This window comes from Chelonoidis abingdonii, chromosome 5, assembly GCF_003597395.2.
Source record: "Chelonoidis abingdonii isolate Lonesome George chromosome 5, CheloAbing_2.0, whole genome shotgun sequence".
NCBI lineage: Eukaryota > Metazoa > Chordata > Testudines > Testudinidae > Chelonoidis > Chelonoidis abingdonii.
Window position 1 is genome coordinate 12,219,883 of NC_133773.1, and position 17,926 is coordinate 12,237,808.

General features: G+C 42.6%; 2 protein-coding genes across 2 annotated transcripts in view; both read right to left on the bottom strand.

The window, feature by feature from the left end:
* Window positions 1–451: 451 nt before the first annotated feature.
* On the bottom strand, window positions 452–13,557 carry EPGN (epithelial mitogen). The gene is made up of 5 exons (XM_075066072.1): window positions 13,521–13,557; window positions 12,887–12,976; window positions 1,802–1,922; window positions 895–1,047; window positions 452–546 (listed from the first exon to the last, which is right to left on the bottom strand). The coding sequence occupies exons 1-5, from the start codon at window positions 13,555–13,557 to the stop codon at window positions 513–515; spliced, it is 435 nt and encodes a 144-aa protein (XP_074922173.1). The 3' UTR covers window positions 452–512.
* Window positions 13,558–16,239: 2,682 nt separating this feature from the next.
* Window positions 16,240–17,926, bottom strand: part of MTHFD2L (methylenetetrahydrofolate dehydrogenase (NADP+ dependent) 2 like) — a 42,223-nt gene continuing 40,536 nt past the window's right edge. The window contains 1 exon segment of the mRNA XM_075066073.1: window positions 16,240–17,772. Within this exon segment, the coding sequence (XP_074922174.1) occupies window positions 17,660–17,772 (113 nt within the window). The 3' untranslated portion in view covers window positions 16,240–17,659.

The window sequence follows — 17,926 nt, forward strand, 5'->3', positions numbered from 1 at the left end:
TGTCAGCCCAGGCCCATTCTATAGGCCATTGGGAAACCAGAGGTAGGCTAGACTGACTACTTGTCTTTGGCAGCGCGTGAACACCATTCTTTGCCTCAGAGTGTTGAGAAACACATCGTCGTCTTCCTCCATACAAAATGCCCTTCCCTGTTGAACAATCAAGGCTTGAAGTTACCAAAAGCAGCTAAAAGAAGTCAGATCTCCACCCAAAAACAAATGAACTGTAGCCGGACAATGGGGAAGGATCCTCAGCCGTGTCAATCCACTCAAATAAGTCCCCCAACAACCTTTATTAAAGCAACCAAGACTTTTATCAAAATGAGTGAAGCCAGTCAGTTTTACAGGCGCGCTAGCTGTGCACTGGCTATTTGATTTCCACTGTCTCCGGTTATCAGTGGTGCCTGCTAGTATTTTGTTGGCACTGGTAGTTCTTTCAACTAGGAACCTCCTGTAATTTACAGGAAAATCGGTAAGCATCCTATGTCAGATCTTCACAATGCTGTGTCCCCGGTTCAGACTTTGTATGGTGATTTCAACTTCCGGCACCTAAAATGGATAGCCAATTTGTGAATTTAATCACGCGACAGAACTGTAATGATGTAAACCGAGCCAAATCCTACTTGCCTAAGTCACGTGAGCAGTCCCCACGAACTCAGTGCTCGTGGGCAGCTTCAGAATAATTTGACACATTACCGATGCAGAAATAGAGGCACAGAGCAGTTCAGTGACTTGTCTAAGATCCCACAATAAGTGAGTGACAGACCCAGGAACAGATTCCTTAGCCCTCTGCTCTATCCACGCAGACTAATATAATGCTCTTGCTTCCAGGTATTCTGATCAGTTTAGAAATTCACATAACAATTTTCATGCCCCGGAAAACACCATTTTCCATACCTCTTTCTTACATAACAATAGATTAGAGCGATGATTCCACTCAGTAACATTCCAGCGCCAATTCCCACTGCAATATAGTGCTCGTAAGAAATAAGCGCATACGAATTCAACGTCAAGTGTTCACATCTTTCGCCATTGTAACCTGTCAGGCACCTAAAAAGAAAAAAAAATATCCACAAGAGTATTCAGAAAATTTTAACTTGAAACTGGAAGATACCTCTTACCTTTGATTCATTTTAAACACTTTGCAATTAAAATGTGGAAGGGAAATAAACTGGGGTAGGTAGATTCTATTTTGCAGTCAGAACCCCGTATGTCAGAAAGCTGCTGGATCCCTTGCACTGTGAATCCCCTGAGAGAGGGTGCAGTGAGAGAACACTGTGTTCTGGTGATACCTAGCTGTTATAATGACCATTGGGCCCACAAGTAGCCAAGAATAGCTCTAGAAAGGGCCAGATTTGGTGCAGAACCACTCCCAGAAGCAGGGAGTCCCTGCTAGCTCCTTTGTGGCCCCTGCCCAGCAGTCAAGGGGCACAGCTGTAAATTTAACCCTTTGGCTTCAGATTGCAGCTCGATGCTGCAGTTCTGAGAGCAGAATGTGTCAAAAGCAGCTTCTAAGCACTTCATCTTCTGCTTTAGCTTCTCCAGTAAGCTTTAATTACCAAAAGTATAATGTTGTCACAGCTCCATTGTGTTGTTAATAAAGAACCTGAACTTGCATGGTGCCTAATTTGAAGCCTGTGCATGTTGTACTGGCTTCAGTGGAACTACTCAGATGATAAATGTATGCCCGCATACAGATCAAATTGCAGGTCAGTATAAATGTTATGTGTAACATACATAGGAAACAAATATAAACTCGTCTGCTTCTCCAAGAGTGTCTATTTAAACATTCAATGTATTGTACCTGCATATGGGTTTCTTGAGTTCACTATGAAAAGCACAGAGGCCATTAATACAATAACTGTCGTGTTCTTCAAGACAGGATTGCATAAACTTCAGAGCAATAGGTTCCTCTTGGTAGTCTACTGGGAAAGACGTAGGAGAGGAGGAAAAGTTACATTTGAAGAAATAAAATTGTCTGAAAACAGTAATCATGTCATTTTTAAAAGTACGATCATTTACAAGAGAAAATCCCATTGCGCACACGTTGAAGGTGATGTAAAATTTGCTGACCAATAGTGACACTGCCAACTAAAACAGAATGGAGACGCTGGACACCTTAGCATGGAGTTTTTCAAACATCAGTTTTAAATAAATGATTTCCTCTTAATAAGCGTGCAGAAGTTTAATAATTATGCTGGATTCATTCCAAGTTAGCGTCAGCATAACCCAGCCTGAAACCTGGCAGGATAGGAGCACAGAGGATTAGCAGGATTGTTGTTAGCCACTGCTTCTGAATCTGGCCTAATGTGATTAATTTTTAATCAAAAGGACAAAACACCATTGCTTTAAGGCAGCTTGCCTGTAGTTTGTTCTCAACACTGGCAGCTAATTGTTTTATGTAAATGGCACAAATCAGGACCATTCTTCAGGATTGTGGCTGGATCACTATTTGTTGATAGAACGAGCCAGAGGCCAACAGTAATGGGTCGCGGGATGGGGGAGTGTGGTGGGGCAAAAGAAGGGAAGATGTCAAAGGCTTGCCAGTCAGAGGAAGTATTTGTTTGAACAGGTCTCCTGTCTGCAGGAGTTATTGATAGGGTGGAGTGGCCAATCGATGCCTGTTATTTCGGGGAATTGTTTTAGACATAGCCGAGTGAGTTCTAACCTGAATATTTCACAACACCGGCTTTCAGTCATGACCGCAAGAAAAGCAAAAAACACACAGGACAAGAACAACACCGCTTCCAAGTCACTGAAGTCTGGTATTGGTCTTTTGTCAAGCGGAAAGCTTCCCTCTGAGTACGTACTGAAACAATGCTCCACCAGGGCGCTCATGTACTCTATGTTGTTGGAGGTGCCGTCAGAGATGTAAGACCAACGTCCTGTCCTGACTACTTGCGGTCACTAACGATCTCATGACACATTTCTCAAGAGTGACATTATTAATCCCCCATTTCCTGACCAAATTCCAGTCGGAGTGATTCCATTCTGCCTTACTACATTCCCCTGTGCTCTCAGCTGGGTGAGCTCTTCCTCTTCTCATCCTAGTCCAAACAGTTCCAGGTGGGTCTTGTGTGCCAATGTATTGTAAACCACTTTTGTCTAATGAGTCGAGCGATTCTGGCATATAGAGGGCCTGATTCTGTCACCATTACTCAGGCTGAACAGCAGCTCCCTAAGGGAGTAGTCCCACCACCATCCAAGATACCGTTAACTGGAGATTGCGTCAATCATGTACCTCTTTGAGACTGGATGCTAACTCACCCTTCAGTTAACAGGATGAGTTAATCAGAAGCCCCTCCACCATCACCCCTGCACCAAAGACAAAAGGGGGTTGTGAACCTGCCCAGGAGTTTGGAGTGAGCGGGTCGGGGAGAGCTTTGCTGAGAGATGGAGAGTGGACCAGATGGCACACAGAGAGGCAGGCAGATGCAAAGAGCAAGCCAGCCAAGCAGTAGTCAGAGAGTACAGTAGGGTTGCCACCCGTCTGGGTTTTACCTGGACAACTCAGTTTTTGGCTTCGGTGTCTGGGTGCAATTTAGGATTGCCAGGTGCCCAGTTTTTGACTGGAAAGTCTGGTTGAAAAGGTGACCTGGCAGCGCCCAGTCAGATGTACCGACTGGACACCAAAAATCCAGTTACCACAGGGAAGGAGGCGGCACCAGGACATTAACCCACACCAGCCTCTGCTCAGCTGGGGCTGCCTGCGACCTGCTGGCAGGCTGCAAGAGCTCCTGTCCCAGCCCTGGAGCAAGGGGGGCCCAGCTGGGGAGGGAGGAAGGTGGAGACGATTCAGGGAGCTACAGGAGGAGGGAGGGAGAGGAGGGAGGGATTGGGGCAGGGCCTTGGGGGGAAGAGGGAGAGAAGGGGGCAGGGCCTCAGAAGTCCTGTTACCAGCAATTAGAAAGGTACCAACCCTAGAGTACACTGTGACCCTGGAAAAAGCTACAGAGAGTATTTTTGGGTCTGTTGGCTAAAGAGGCTTGGAGCTGTAAGCTAAGAAGTCGTTTCCTGCTATGTAATGTTTTCTGCGCTCACTCAGAGACATAGGACTTTGTACATTCTTTGTAAACAAAACTGCATCAGATAAATTCCTGATATCACCAATTTCATCTCCCAGCTGAACATCCCCAGAGCTCCAAACTGCAGCTCAGGTCAAAAAGAGGCAAAGAGTACAACTCAACCTGTGTATTGGTAGCAGCATCAAGCCTCAGGGTTGTTAAGTACTTTGGTATTTTACGGGATGAAAGGCCCTATAGACATTTATTCTTGAAATAAGTAGGTGGGTTATTCCTCCCTTTCAGGAAATGCTACTGGAGTGGGAAGAACCACCTTAAATAAAAATGAACTTTTCAGGCGGTGAAGCCAAATTCTCTGCTGCTGTAACCACGGAAGTCAATGACTCTTGCTAGCAGAGAATTTGACCCTGTATCTAATAATCTGAGTAAAACCAGAGGGGTCTCAAGGCAACCACAGCCTTGTTTCGGGGGAATCCGAGACAGACCATAGGGCTGTAAAGAACAGATCTGGAAGGAAGAAGCCATCTATAAACTTGGTAACCACTTTCTCTGTTTGCCAAGCAGGAACTGCATGAGGCTAGAGCAGGGCCTGTTTGTGTACGTTTGTGAAAGAGAGACTCATGAAGGGGAATGTAATGTATAGCTCTTAATGTCTAACACAGGAGTTATGTGCTTGATATAACCCTTTAGTTAGAGTAAAATGTCCCACACTATAAACCATGCCCATGGTAACAGCGGCTAGCAAAGAAATCAAGTGACGGTACTACAAAGCGGAGGCTTGGCAACAGTCTCGCAGGTCAGCTGAGGATGGCCGGGCTGTGCAGACAATGCACTCAGACGCTGGATTGCAGGAGCACTTTGGGTAGGTCTACACTGCAGTTAGACACCTGGAACTGGCCCAGCCCACAAGCCCGAGTCAGCTGGCATGGGCCCGCTGTGGGTGTTTAATTGCAGTGTAGACATACCCTTTATGTCACTCTGCAGCAACTCTTGCAGCTGACTCAGGGAAGTGCATTTAAGACATGTAAAAGCAGCAAAGAATCCTGTGGCACCTTATAGACTAACAGACGTTTTGGAGCATGAGCTTTCGTGGGTGAATAGCCACTTTGTCAGATGCATGTAGTGGAGATTTCCAGGGGCAGGTATATATATACAAGCAAGCTAGAGATAACGAGGTTAGTTCAATAATGAGGCCCTGTTCTAGCAGTTGAGGTGTGAAAACCAAGGGAGGAGAAACTGGTTTTGTAGTTGGCAAGCCATTCATAGTCTTTGTTTAATCCTGAGCTGATAGTGTCTGCTATAGTGTGGCCAGAGAGTTTGAAGTGTTCTCCTACAAGTTTTTGTATATTGCCATTTCTAATATCTGATTTGTGTCCATTTATCCTTTTCCGTAGAGACTGTCCAGTTTGGCCGATGTACATAGCAGAGGGGCATTGCTGGCATATGATGGCGTATATTACATTGGTGGACCTAGATGCATCTGAATTGAGCGCTCGTTCTCTTCATATAGTGTGTGGCCAGAGCGCTTTTTGTAAGATGATTCTACCCTATCTGTTAGTATAATGTATATTTGCCCTCTATCTATGAGAGATATCTCTTATGTTGTGATCCCAAGCTGTATCCTTTCTCCGTAGAGGACTGTTACTTTCTCCAGTCCTTGTGAAATGGCGTTGTTACCTTGATTAGCAGTGTATCAGAAAGAAATGTGCGCATTCTCTGGCATTCATGAGTGGGCGATATATTTCACAAGTGTCTTATAGACTTCACCCGCACGATCGGAAATTAAGGAAGACAGAATCAACAGAGCCTAGCACGTGCGTACTCCAATGAGAGCCTCCGTACGGTGGCAATACAAAACCAAGAAAGAAACGCAAACCACCACTACCAGCTGGCATAGAGTTCACATTTACATGTCTTTTAGAGCTTAGACAGAACGCTCCAAATAACGTTCGCAATCGATCAGTGTAACTTATCTATACCCCAGTCGTTGGACCAGATTTGATCCCGACAGATTACATGAAGTTTTTGTGGCTTGTGTTTCAGGCCAGTCTCGTCAGCTACAGCAGGACTGGCCTGCCAAACCTATTGAAAAACATTAGTATCTCATCATATGTAATCTGGCACTACTAACAACTTCTATATACTTCTCAGACTCAGGACACCCTAATGTCAGCAACAAACCTCGAGATGCCAACTCTGTCTCACATACTCTACACCAGTCGACCACCATTACAGGACCTAACCAAGATCAGCCATTACCATCACCGGGTTCATTCACCTGCTAGCGTCCACCAATGTAATATATGGCCATCTACTATGCCCAGCAATGCCCCGTGCTGCTATGATACATCGTGGCTAAACTGGACAGTCTCTACGAAAAGGATAATATGCGACACCAAATAGATATTAGAGGTTAATGGCAATATATACAAAACCCTGTAGGAGAAACACTTCAACCTCCCTGGCCGCACACAATAGCAGATCTTAAAGGTGGCCATCATGCAAGCACAAAAACTTCAGGCCAGTAGTCACTTCGTTAAAGGAAACCTGGCCAGTCCTGCAGCAAGAGAAAATTCAACCATCAGCTCAGACATTTAAACAAAGACTGAAAATGCTGCCAACATAGCTTCTCTAGTTCACACACCATCTAGCAATCTTGCTGATTGAGACTAACCTCGTTCATATCTCTAGCCTTGATCTTAGCTTGCTTGCAATCTAGTTATATCTGTCCCCTGGAAATTTCCCACTACTGCATCTGACGAAGTGTGATATCACCCCAGAAGTCTCATGCCTCAAAACGTCTGTTTAGTCTATAAGGGGTGCCACAGGAGGATTCTTTGTCTGCTTTTACAAGATCCTCGATTACGGTGCTAGCTAGCGCTGCTCGATTTTAACATGGTGACGTCTCTTTGCTTGCATTTGTACAATTCCAGAAGCTAGGTATACAAAATGGCTACCCCTCTTGTATTTGGTACTTGATCGAACATGTGAACACGGATAACTGTTATCATGCAGGACTAGTATGAAAAGAAGGTGAGTACTGAAAGAATAAATAATCACAACAAGAATTTAGTTTATAATTGACTAGGTGTGTGCGGATATCCTATAACTATTATGCTTATATTCACCCACAAAAGCTCATGCTCCAAAATGTCTGTTAGTCTATAAGGTGCCACAGGATTCTTTGCTGCTTTTACAGATCCAGACTAACATGGCTACCCCTCTGATTTAAGACATGTGACTCCTTTTGCGGAAAAAAAAGAGTATAAAAATCAAACAAATTAAATTACTGTTGGGATTCCTTAACTAATGCTTAAAGAAGCAATGCTGCTGAACAGAGTAGCCAAAACTCTGCTCCATGGGCTGGAGTAGGACTGTGAACCAGAGGGGTCTCTAGGCAACCGAGGCCTTGTTTGGGGAGAATCCGAGACAGACCATAGCGCTGAAAAGAACAGATCTGGAAGGAAGAAACCTTCTATAAAATTGGTAACCACCTTCTCTGTTTGCCAAGTAGGAACTGCGTGAGGCTAGTGCAGGGCCTGTTTGTGTACGTTTGTGAAAGAGAGACTTATTAAGGGGAATGTAATATATAGCTCTTAATGTCTAACACAGGAGTTATGTGCTTGATATAACCCTTTACCACTTGTGTAATTCCTTCTCAATAAACTGCTGTGCATTGAAAATAATGACTGTGGACCTTTTTCACTGGTATGACAGTAATCTGCTTCGCCAGGAGCCAGTAAAGATACATTTCAGGGGTAGTAGCACCCTCTGTTGTCAACCCAGGGGAAGTAGAATTATTCTGCTAAATATTTCACGTAAAGCCATGGTATAATGGTTAAAATAAATTTAAAATATATCATTAAAATTTGCTACTCTACATAGAAAAAAGCACAAAATCTCCCGCTGTCAGAATAAAACTGCAATATTTTCACTCTGCACTAAAAAAAACCTTCTTGGTTTTCTATGGAAGTACCATAGCAAGTTGCCAGAAGGTGGCAGCATTCCATTTTCACAGGATGAAAGTACTAAACAGCTGTATCAGACCTCATTGTTATTCTAAATGCATTTAAAACAGGAATGAAAACAGGCCTAGAAAATGTTTTGAGACAAAGTTTGGAGAGAAAAATCTTGTAATTCAAGGGCCCAGTCCTACAGTATTTTCACACACACGCACAGACACTCACACACACAGATACACCCGCTGACATAGGCGCGCACACACACACACACACACACCGGTGGGAGTTTTGTCTAAGGGCTGCAAGCTCAGATCTCAAATCCAGACCCCAAAATTAAAAGTGCTAAATACTGTAACACTACAATTTAAGAGGAATTACATTCAAAGGAATTATAAAATCTGAAACAAAAAGAAAAACATTTTTTCTAATCACATACGGAGACAATTCTACTAACTTAAATATCGTATTATCCACCTACACACCGGATAAGCTGTTTAAATGGCACCTACTGACACTGACCTTTGCAAAGCATTTTATGATCTATCAACAAAAAGCATCATCTAAGAGCCAGGTATTAGTTCCCATTTGCCCTTTAAGTCATGTGAAGAAAATACGCTGTATAAGCATGCATATAGATGGATGTTTGCCACATGCGAATCATACAAAGAAGTGAATTTGACCTGATCTGACATGAAATCAAAATAATGGATAACTGAAGAATTGGTCATGACAAAACTGACAAATTTTACAGTTTGACAGAAAATGACAGAGCTGCTATAAAAGAAAAACTAAGTGCATATGCTATATAGTTACCATATGTACCAGCACACACACAGAGTCCACATATGCATGTGCATCCACATACAAAATATCCAAAAAACATTGCGAGTGCCAGAGGTAGATTTGTATAAACTACAAATGCCCAGCCTTAGCTCCAGACTGCAATGCACTTAATAGAAATTGCATCAGACAGAGATCCGTCATTTCTTCTGCATTAACTTTGATGCATATTGCCCCATTTCTGAGCAGGTGAGAACTAATCATCCCCATGGGATGCAGGTAAATGCGTCAAAGAACTTATCTGACCGCAAGCATGACAGCTGATCCATCAGGGGGCTATTTGGAGTAGGCTGTGCAAAACAGACCAGGAGTTTGCTGGTGGGTCTGCACAGGTTCTTTTCCTTGCATTTTGAGAGTACATTCACCCTCAGTTCCTGGCACTCAGCTGATGACGATGAGTATGCAGATTTTCATCCGTGATCCAGCTCATTTAACTCTCTCCCAGTTTTGTTCCACTCTGAGTAAAACAAGAGCCTTCCTATTTCCCCAATTCCTTCCTGATGATTAGGGAGCTGGAGCACATGACCTATGAGGAGAGTCTGAGGGAACTGGGATTGTTTAGTCTGCAGAAGAGAAGAATGAGGGGGGATTTGACAGCTGCTTTCAACTACCTGAAAGGGGGTTCCAAAAAGGATGGATCTAGACTGTTCTCAGTGGTACCAGATGACAGAACAACGAGCAATGGTCTCAAGTTGCAGTGTGTGAGGTTTAGTTTGGATATTAGGAAAAACTTTTTCACTAGGAGGGTAGTGAAGCACTGGAATAGGTTACCTAGGGAGGTGGTGGAATCTCCTTCCTTAGAGGTTTTTAAGGTCAGGCTTGACAAAGCCCTGGCTGGGATGATTTAGTTGGGGATTGGTCCTGCTTTGAGCAGGGGGTTGGACTAGATGACCTCCTGAGGTCCCTTCCAACCCTGATATTCTATGATTCTAACATTGGAAGACGTCCCCCTTAGGCAGGAAGAAATTCTCATATTCCCTATCAACTTCCAGTCAGCTGCCAGCCCAGTCTCCTGTCTCTCCATGTTGCTTCTTTCCTCTCGCTGACCTTGCCACTCAAGGTGAACCACCAGCCCCTAATTTTTGAAGTTGAGGATGACTGCATACGACATGCAGACTAAGGAAGGAGGAAGGTTCCTGGCTGATGGGTGTGGGACTCAGCTCACTCCTGCCTGGATCCACAATCCCACAGGATAGTGCCATTTCCAACCTGGCATTTGCTTGGGAGTTAATTAATTTCCTAAGGGTTTGTTATTAACATGCTTTAATTATGAGCTTCCTTACTTCAGAGTTTAATGACTGTTCCACCTGTCTAGAAATGGAAGCTGCAAGAATGAAGTGAAGGGATGTGGCCAGTTTCACACAAGAGTCTTTAAACAATTCCTTCCACCCCGAAGTCCAGTCTTCTAACTCTTAAAGGGTTACAGTTTTTAAAAGCAGAGGACTCTGATGAAGTGGGTTATATCCTACGAAAGCTTATGCCCAAATAAATTTGTTAATCTCTAAGGTGCCACAAGTACTTCTCGTTGTTTTTGCTGATACAGGCTAACACAGCTATAGCTCTGATACTTGTATCTGCAAACCCCAAGTGTGCAATTGCATGCCTGTATTTGTGAGTAATTGTTAAAGCCACCATCTCGCTGACTGCAAATATCCACTTTATATCCATAACGACAGCAAGTGCACATTGAGGAGGTACAGCTGCCCATGTGGCTTTGTTCATGCAAGTGAACCTCTCATTTGTGAAAAGTCTGGCCCATAATAAATTCTCTCTCTCTCTAGTACAACCAGTATTTCAGACAGCAAAGCTAGTCAATGAATCACAGCATAAATGTCTACAACAATGTGGCACCAAACAGCACCATTTTTTTTTCTTTATCCAATGCTGGAAGAACACCTATGTCACAGAGAAACACTCTAGGCCAGATCATGGGCTCCATCTACATTAGGAGTGGGCAAACTGCAGCCTGCTACCTGTTTTAATCTGCGCCTTGAGCGCCTGTTGGGGAGCGGGGTCTGGGGCCACTTCACGCGGCTCCCGGAAGCAGCAGCATGGCCCCCCTCCAGCTCCTACGCATATGGGCAGCCAGGAGGAGGGAACTGTGGCCAATGGGATCTGCAGGAGTGGTGCCTGCGGATGAGGCAGCGTGCATATCTGCCTGGTTATGCCTCTGCGTAGGAATTGCAGAAGGGACATGCCACTGCTTCTAGAAGCTGCTTGAGGTAAGTGCACCCCTGGGCCATAGCCCCGACCCCCTCCTGCTCTCCAAACCCCTCGGTCCCAGCCTGGGGCACCCTCCTACACCCAAACTCCTCAGCCCCAGTCCCACCCCAGCCCCCTCCCACACCCTGAACTCCTCATTTCTGGCCCCACCCAGAGCCCGCACCCCCAACCAGAGACCTCACCCCTCCCACACCCGAATCCCAATTTTGTAAGCATTTATGGCACGCCATACAATTTCTATTCCCAAATGTGGCCCTTGGGCCAAAAAGTGTGCCCACCCTGATCTACGTTGATAAAGGAAAGTACTGCACCTAAAAGCAGACCAAAAATTATTATGAATTTCTTTCAATACTACTTCTTGCATACTGCTATGGCTCTCATGTGACTATGACTGAGACCAGTCAACAGGATCAGTATTTTGACTCTTTGTGGATGATGGGGGGAAAGGAAAGCTTACAGATTGACTAAAAAGCTACTTGAAAGCCTTTAGATGACCTAGCATTAATTGAATGCATATGTCGATCTAAAAACTAAAAACAAATACATCTTAAAAACAGAATAGTTAAAAATCCATTCCTCCTTTACTTACCTGCCAAGTCCTGAGTTCAAGATTCTTCATTTCCCTAACAACAAGTACACTGCTACTTTGATATAACGTCATCTGATATAACACGAATTTGGATATAATGCGGTAAAGCAGTGCTCCGGGGGCGCGGGGCTGCACACTCCGGTGGATCAAAGCAAGTTCAATATAACACGGTTTCACCTATAACGCGGTAAGATTTTTTGGCTCCTAAAGACTGCGTTATATCGAGGTAGAGGTGTACTGTCATTACATTGCTAATACCTATGGTAGCATCAAGAATGCAGCTTGCAGAAAAAACACAAAGTTCTGTACTCAGATCCTGCCAACTTTTCAAGTTTACCTTTAAGCAGACGTATATTGAAGAGAAACAAGAAAAAGAACAAAAGGACACCATCAACATCAGTTGCAGTGGTTTTGGCAATCAAAGACTGTAGTGCAACAAATAAAGAAGCTGTCCAATAGCAGCAATGGGAATCATTAGTTTTAATCTATTTGGGTATCAGCTGCATTCTCACTTGATGTACATGACAATTCAGATTTAAGAAATAGCTGCTGATACATAGAAAATGAATAATGGTTCAGGCTGGCAGAAGAGATCTTCAGAAAGTGCACAGAATCTGAAGTACCTGGTTATTACATACTTAACCCTCCCCCCTCCCACAAACCTGCATAACTTGGGATAAGTATCAACAGAGGGAAAATTATTATTTGTAGCGACCCCCCCACTGGCAGTCACTACAAAAAATAATTTCCCCTCTGTTGATACTCACACCTTCTTGTCAACTGCTGGAAATGGGCCACATCCACTTTGATTGAATTGGCCTCCTTACACTACAAAAAGTAATTTTCCCTCTGTTGATATTCACCCCTTCTCAACTGTTGGGAACTGGCCTCGCTAGCACTGACAACTCCACTTGTTAAGGCAACTCCCCTCTTTTCATGTGCTATATATTTATACTTGCTTACTGCATTCTCCACTCCATGCATCCGATAAAGTGGGTTATATCCCACGAAAGCTTATACCCAAGTAAATTTTAGTCTCTAAGGTGCCACAAGGACTCCTTGTTTTCACTGATACAGACTAACAAGGCCACTCCTCTGAAACTAATAGATAAATAATCGCATTACAATAAACGCTACCATTTGACTAAATGACAGTCACATTAAGAGTTACCAATTCAGGTACATTCAGCAGATAGGATTTTTTTCAGTCTACAAATGTTTATTTGAGACAATACAGAGCAGAGCAGAAATACCTTCTGTGTTGTTTTTTGCCCAGCTATTCCTTAGGTCTGTGGTTAGCGACGAAACAGTAATAGCTGCCTCTTCACCCAGCGCTACCATTGCTGTATAATGCAAACAACATTGGCTTTAACAGGAAAACACTTTTGTATGAAGCTTATTTCATCTGTACAAATGTGTCCAATTAAATGGACTGCTGAATGACTAAACTTAAATAATGAGGATTTCTTTTTATTACGTTCTTGCCTCTTTGAATTCCTTTTGTCACAACTTAGTTATGACTGTGGGGAACAGAAAATGAGGTACTGTTTGTGTAGTCTCAGAATACATTCCCACACTGTTATAAATCTCATTGCAATTACTTAATATTGTATACAATACAGTTCACTAGAACATGCTATATAAGGCATATCTACTGATAGATAGATTCTCTTTAAAATGATTCAAAATGAAATCTCTATCCAAAAATTCAGTGAAGTCAGAAACTATTGAAACTAATTTTGTTTCTGAATTCCTTTGAGCTTTCTGGATTCCGCCCCGCCCCCCCACTGCTTATTACAGAAAATATGAGTGAACGTTTCTTAAACAAATGTATAAATACAAAACCTTATGTTTATAAGTCACCAATAAAAACCCCAGAAAACCTACCTCTTAGCAAAATATATATTAGCATTCCAAGTGCCATATCTAGCAGCAGATTAATAGAGTTTTCTTCTCTTCCAGACAGCTGGGTTGTTCTGCTTACCTGTGCTCATGTTTCTTCCTTGCACTTATATACCGTGAAGCGTCACCTGCTGTTCTGACCAATCAGGAAAAAACAAAAAAAAAATGTGCATCTGGCAACAACCTAAAGCCTCAGGGCAACCACACATTCATTTAGGAAACTACCATTATCTAGCAATCTGTTCGGGTTCTCTTTTGAAATACCCGTTTCCTATCACCTGTAGGCATAATTGTGCATGCAAGGACACTTTTTTATGGAGAAACCTGGTATTTGTCAAAGCAGAGTAACAAGATGCAGTGAAGCAAAAGTCAGTGAAACTAGACATATGCACTACTTACAAATGAAAGATATTTTCTGTGTGGCTTGTACTTTGGGGAGCTTATATTATTCCTAGAGAGGAAGGATTGGCCAATGGTTAAGGCACTAACTGAGAATTTAGGAGACACACACCTCACTGAAGCTGATGGGTATGCTATCCATCTCTCATTCAGGCTAAAAAGGGAACAATGAAATGTCTCTTTGTTTAGTGATAGCTGAAACAATGGGAGATCACCACCCAAGGTACTGGCTGCATAAAGACCTGGGCAGAGGCTTAGCCATGCATGCCAAGGGGTTTCCTTAGAATGGATTGAAAATGCAAGGGTTGGGGCATTCTTTGGTTGGAGCTATGCAGGTGAGAAGCAGAAAACCTGGGACAAGCCAGAGAAGAACTGGTAGCATGGCTGTGAAAGGAAACCAAGAGGGCTTCTCTTTGGGCAGAAAACTGGACTTGGAAATTGCAAAGAAGAAAAACTGACTCTTCGTGTTTCTATTGTGTGCAGGGAAACAGGACGCTCTTTACATTCTTTGTAAATAAACAGGGTTGCACTGACAAATATACCTCACTCCTATCACTCATTGCTATTTCTAATGGAAACAATCCTGCAAGGCCCTCCATATTGGTTAACAGCTCAGGCCAAAGGGGCACCAAGAGCCACACAGGTACCTGAGAAGATACCTGAAAGATAGTACAACATCAGTTACATTTCTATTAGTGTTTACAATTAGGACTGGTCCCTCCCAGGGTCACTAATTTAATCAGCGGTTCCTGATCCAGCAACGCACTTGTACATGCAAGTAGTCCCATTGCCCTAACTCTCACACATTTTTATGCTCACAGAACATAAGCAGCCACTTCCCCTTTCTCAACAGAGAGCTAGAGGGAGGGACGAACATTTCACAATGTAAGGGCTTGTCTACACTGAGGGGAGGGGGGGAATCAAACTAAGACATGCAACTTCAGCTACGCTATTCGCATAGCTGAAGTTGAAGTATCTTAGTTCGATTTACCTGGCCATCCTCACGGCCAGTCGACTCCTGCGGTTCCACCGTGGACTCCACTTACTCCTCCTGCCGAGGTGGAGTATGGGCATCAATTCATGGATCGATTTATTGTGTTTAGATGAGACGCGATAATCGATCCCCGATAGATCAATTACTACCCGCTGATCCAGCAGGTAGTATAGATGTACCCTAAAAGGAGACTGTGGTACATCTCTAATGTGTCTCACGATGTCAGGTTATTCCTCTGTGTTGTTCCTCTCAGTGACCCATAGGATTAGATCCAGGAGCTTCACTTGTCAGGAGGCAAATGGCGTGTTAGCCTTGCCCATTCTAATTCACTCTCCTGGGAATGCCTTACAGCCAGGAGGTTTTGATCTTTGTCAGGTGTGCTGAGTCACTGCACACCTGAATATTCATGGGGTGCAGTTTGTGTTTTATGCCTATGTGGGTAACCCAGGCTAATAAATCACAATTCAGGAGGATAGCTGGATCAAGCGAGCTTTATTTTCTATATCTAGCCATCCATCCACCTACCCACACAATAGGAACTTAATTGTACTCGTACCCACAAGGTGGCTTCTTCATTATCAGTAGGTTCAATAGGATTGTATCCTTATCTCCTGACCTTGCAAACACTTACGTGTGCATTTAAATTTAAGCACACACCTAAGGCTAGGTCTGCACTGCTGTACTGCTGCAGCTGTGTCGCTGTAAGGTCTTTGTGTAGCCGCTCTCCTGCTGGCATAATTAAACATAGTGGTAGCTATGTTGGCAGAAGAGCATCTCCTGCAAACATAGCACTGTCCACTGGTGCTTTTGTTGGTGAAACCTGTGTCGGTCTGGGGTAGGTTTTTTCACAGTCCTGACTGACAAAAAGATTTGCCGACAAAAGTGCTAGTATAGACAAGGCCTAAGTGTATGCAGGACTGGGACATGATTTGTACGTGGTTGTTGGACACTGTTTATGCCTCAGGCTTCAAATGTTCTTCCAGTAAAAAACACATTACAGAAATGATCATTTTATTCCATTCATTTGGCACAACAGTTTTATTTACTTCCTTGGTTTACGCTATTTTGACCACCATTGATTTTTCTAAATATGTAGAAAAAAACGTTAGCAGAAATATAAATACCTTTACTTTTCATTTTTGTATTTTATGTACATGTAACAAAAATAGCAGGTGTTTGGGGTTTAAAAACTAAAGAGAAAAAACTGTCATAAGAAAAATCAGTACAAATGTAACTTTCCAACATTTTTTTTATTGTAGAAAGTACATTTTTGTAAGTGAAGAAATATTCAGCATTATATTTGGGCTTTTTTTCATTCAGACAATCTACAAACTACTGGCAAGCATCAATGGCTCTTGATTAGAGTAAATAATCAAAACCCTCTCTACTGAGATTCAGAGATGTAAACAATGGCCCAATCTGACACCAACTGACGTCAGTCGGAGCTAGAGTGGGCCCTCAGTGTTAATAATATATGCAATCATCATCAGAATGGCATCATCACTGGCATTCCCATTTTAATTTTACATCACATTGATTACTCTAATCCAATTTTTGAACTGACTCTCTCATTGAATAAGTGAGCATCAACATTTTTATTCCTTCTTTAAATGCAGATAAATATTCCCCCTTCTCCCAAGTTTGCCTCATATTTTTATAGCAGTAGTGTCCTCTTCCCAATGTCACTCTTCTGTGGTCACTAAAGTTAACAGCAAAACTCTCATGGAACCAGGATTGGGCCTTATGGCAGAGACTAAGAACATAAGCTGATCACAGGAGGCAAGAGGGAATGCAGTTCATAGTTTTAACACAACTATTTCATTCTGGATGATCTTTTTCTCTCCTTTTATGTTACCAACAACACATTTCTATAGTAGGTTTTACTATAGACTTATTAATCCCAATCCTGATCTTGCTAAGTGAGCCGTGCACGGTCACATCATAGGACCAGGGCATATCAAATATTGAACATGCTTAAAAAGAAACACAATACACTGCATGTGTATCAACACATTTGGCTAACGAACCCTGGATTTTGAAGGAGACAAACTCTGGTTTCCATTCTAGTGCACATAGCTCCCACTGACTTCTGGGTACGTAGATAAGGTCAGAAATTGGCCTTTGGTGTATAAGCTCATTTTAATGTAAAAAATGTACATGCTGAATGTGAGCCCTTCATGATTTCAGCATGACTGGCATGCAGTTGAATCTTAGGTTTGAATCTTGCATTACTTGGGCATGCAAAATTCCTACTGACATCAACAGACATTTTGAATGTGCAAGGAATTCAAGATTTAGAATAAAATTTTCAAAAGTGTATAAGTGACTTGGCAACCTAAGTTCAATTTTCAAAAAGTGATTTAGCATTTAGGAGCTTAAGCGTCATTAACTTTCAATGAAGTTTAGGGTCCTAACTGACTAAGTCACTTTTGAAAATAGGACTTAAGAGTAAAATGTTCAAAAGCATATTTTTTTTTTATAAACAAGATTGACTCACAGAACAACAATACACATGTGAAAGCTGTGACTGAACTTTGTTTTACTCACAATTCAGCTGCAGGAGGTAACAGAAGGTATTGCAACATTTTGTAAATCATCATCAGATTCATAATATTTTACATGAAAAAATAAATACAATGTAGAAATAAATATATTTGTAGTAAAAAATAAACGTTTTATGTATCAATAAATAGAATGACTTGGATTCATTTTTTAGTGTAGCAGGAGCTCTCTAGTAAATGAGCTTTTTAGCAGTAATGAGCGTGTTCTTCAAGAGCATGGCCACAGTCATAGGTCCTACTCCTCCTGGGACTGGAGTGATAAAGCCAGCTTTCTTCTTTACCTCTAATAGAAACAGAAAAAAGATACGACTGTAAGAATATTTCCAAATAATATATTTTCAAAAGCTCAGGAAAGTTTGGGAATCTCACTTTGAAAATAAAAAAGGAAGTCCAAGTCACCTGTGCATCTGGTGGATGGAATTACAGATGGGCTTCCA

Excerpts from the sequence above, each read along its gene's own strand:
- EPGN (XM_075066072.1), bottom strand. The coding sequence starts at position 13,557 with ATGGCACTTGGAATGCTAATATATATTTTGCTAAGAG. Across the intron at positions 1,048-1,801 it reads CTCAAGAAACCCATATGCAG|GTGCCTGACAGGTTACAATG; the intron begins GTACAATACATT and ends TTTTCTTTTTAG. Across the intron at positions 547-894 it reads TATTGTTATGTAAGAAAGAG|GTGCCGGAAGTTGAAATCAC; the intron begins GTATGGAAAATG and ends TATCCATTTTAG.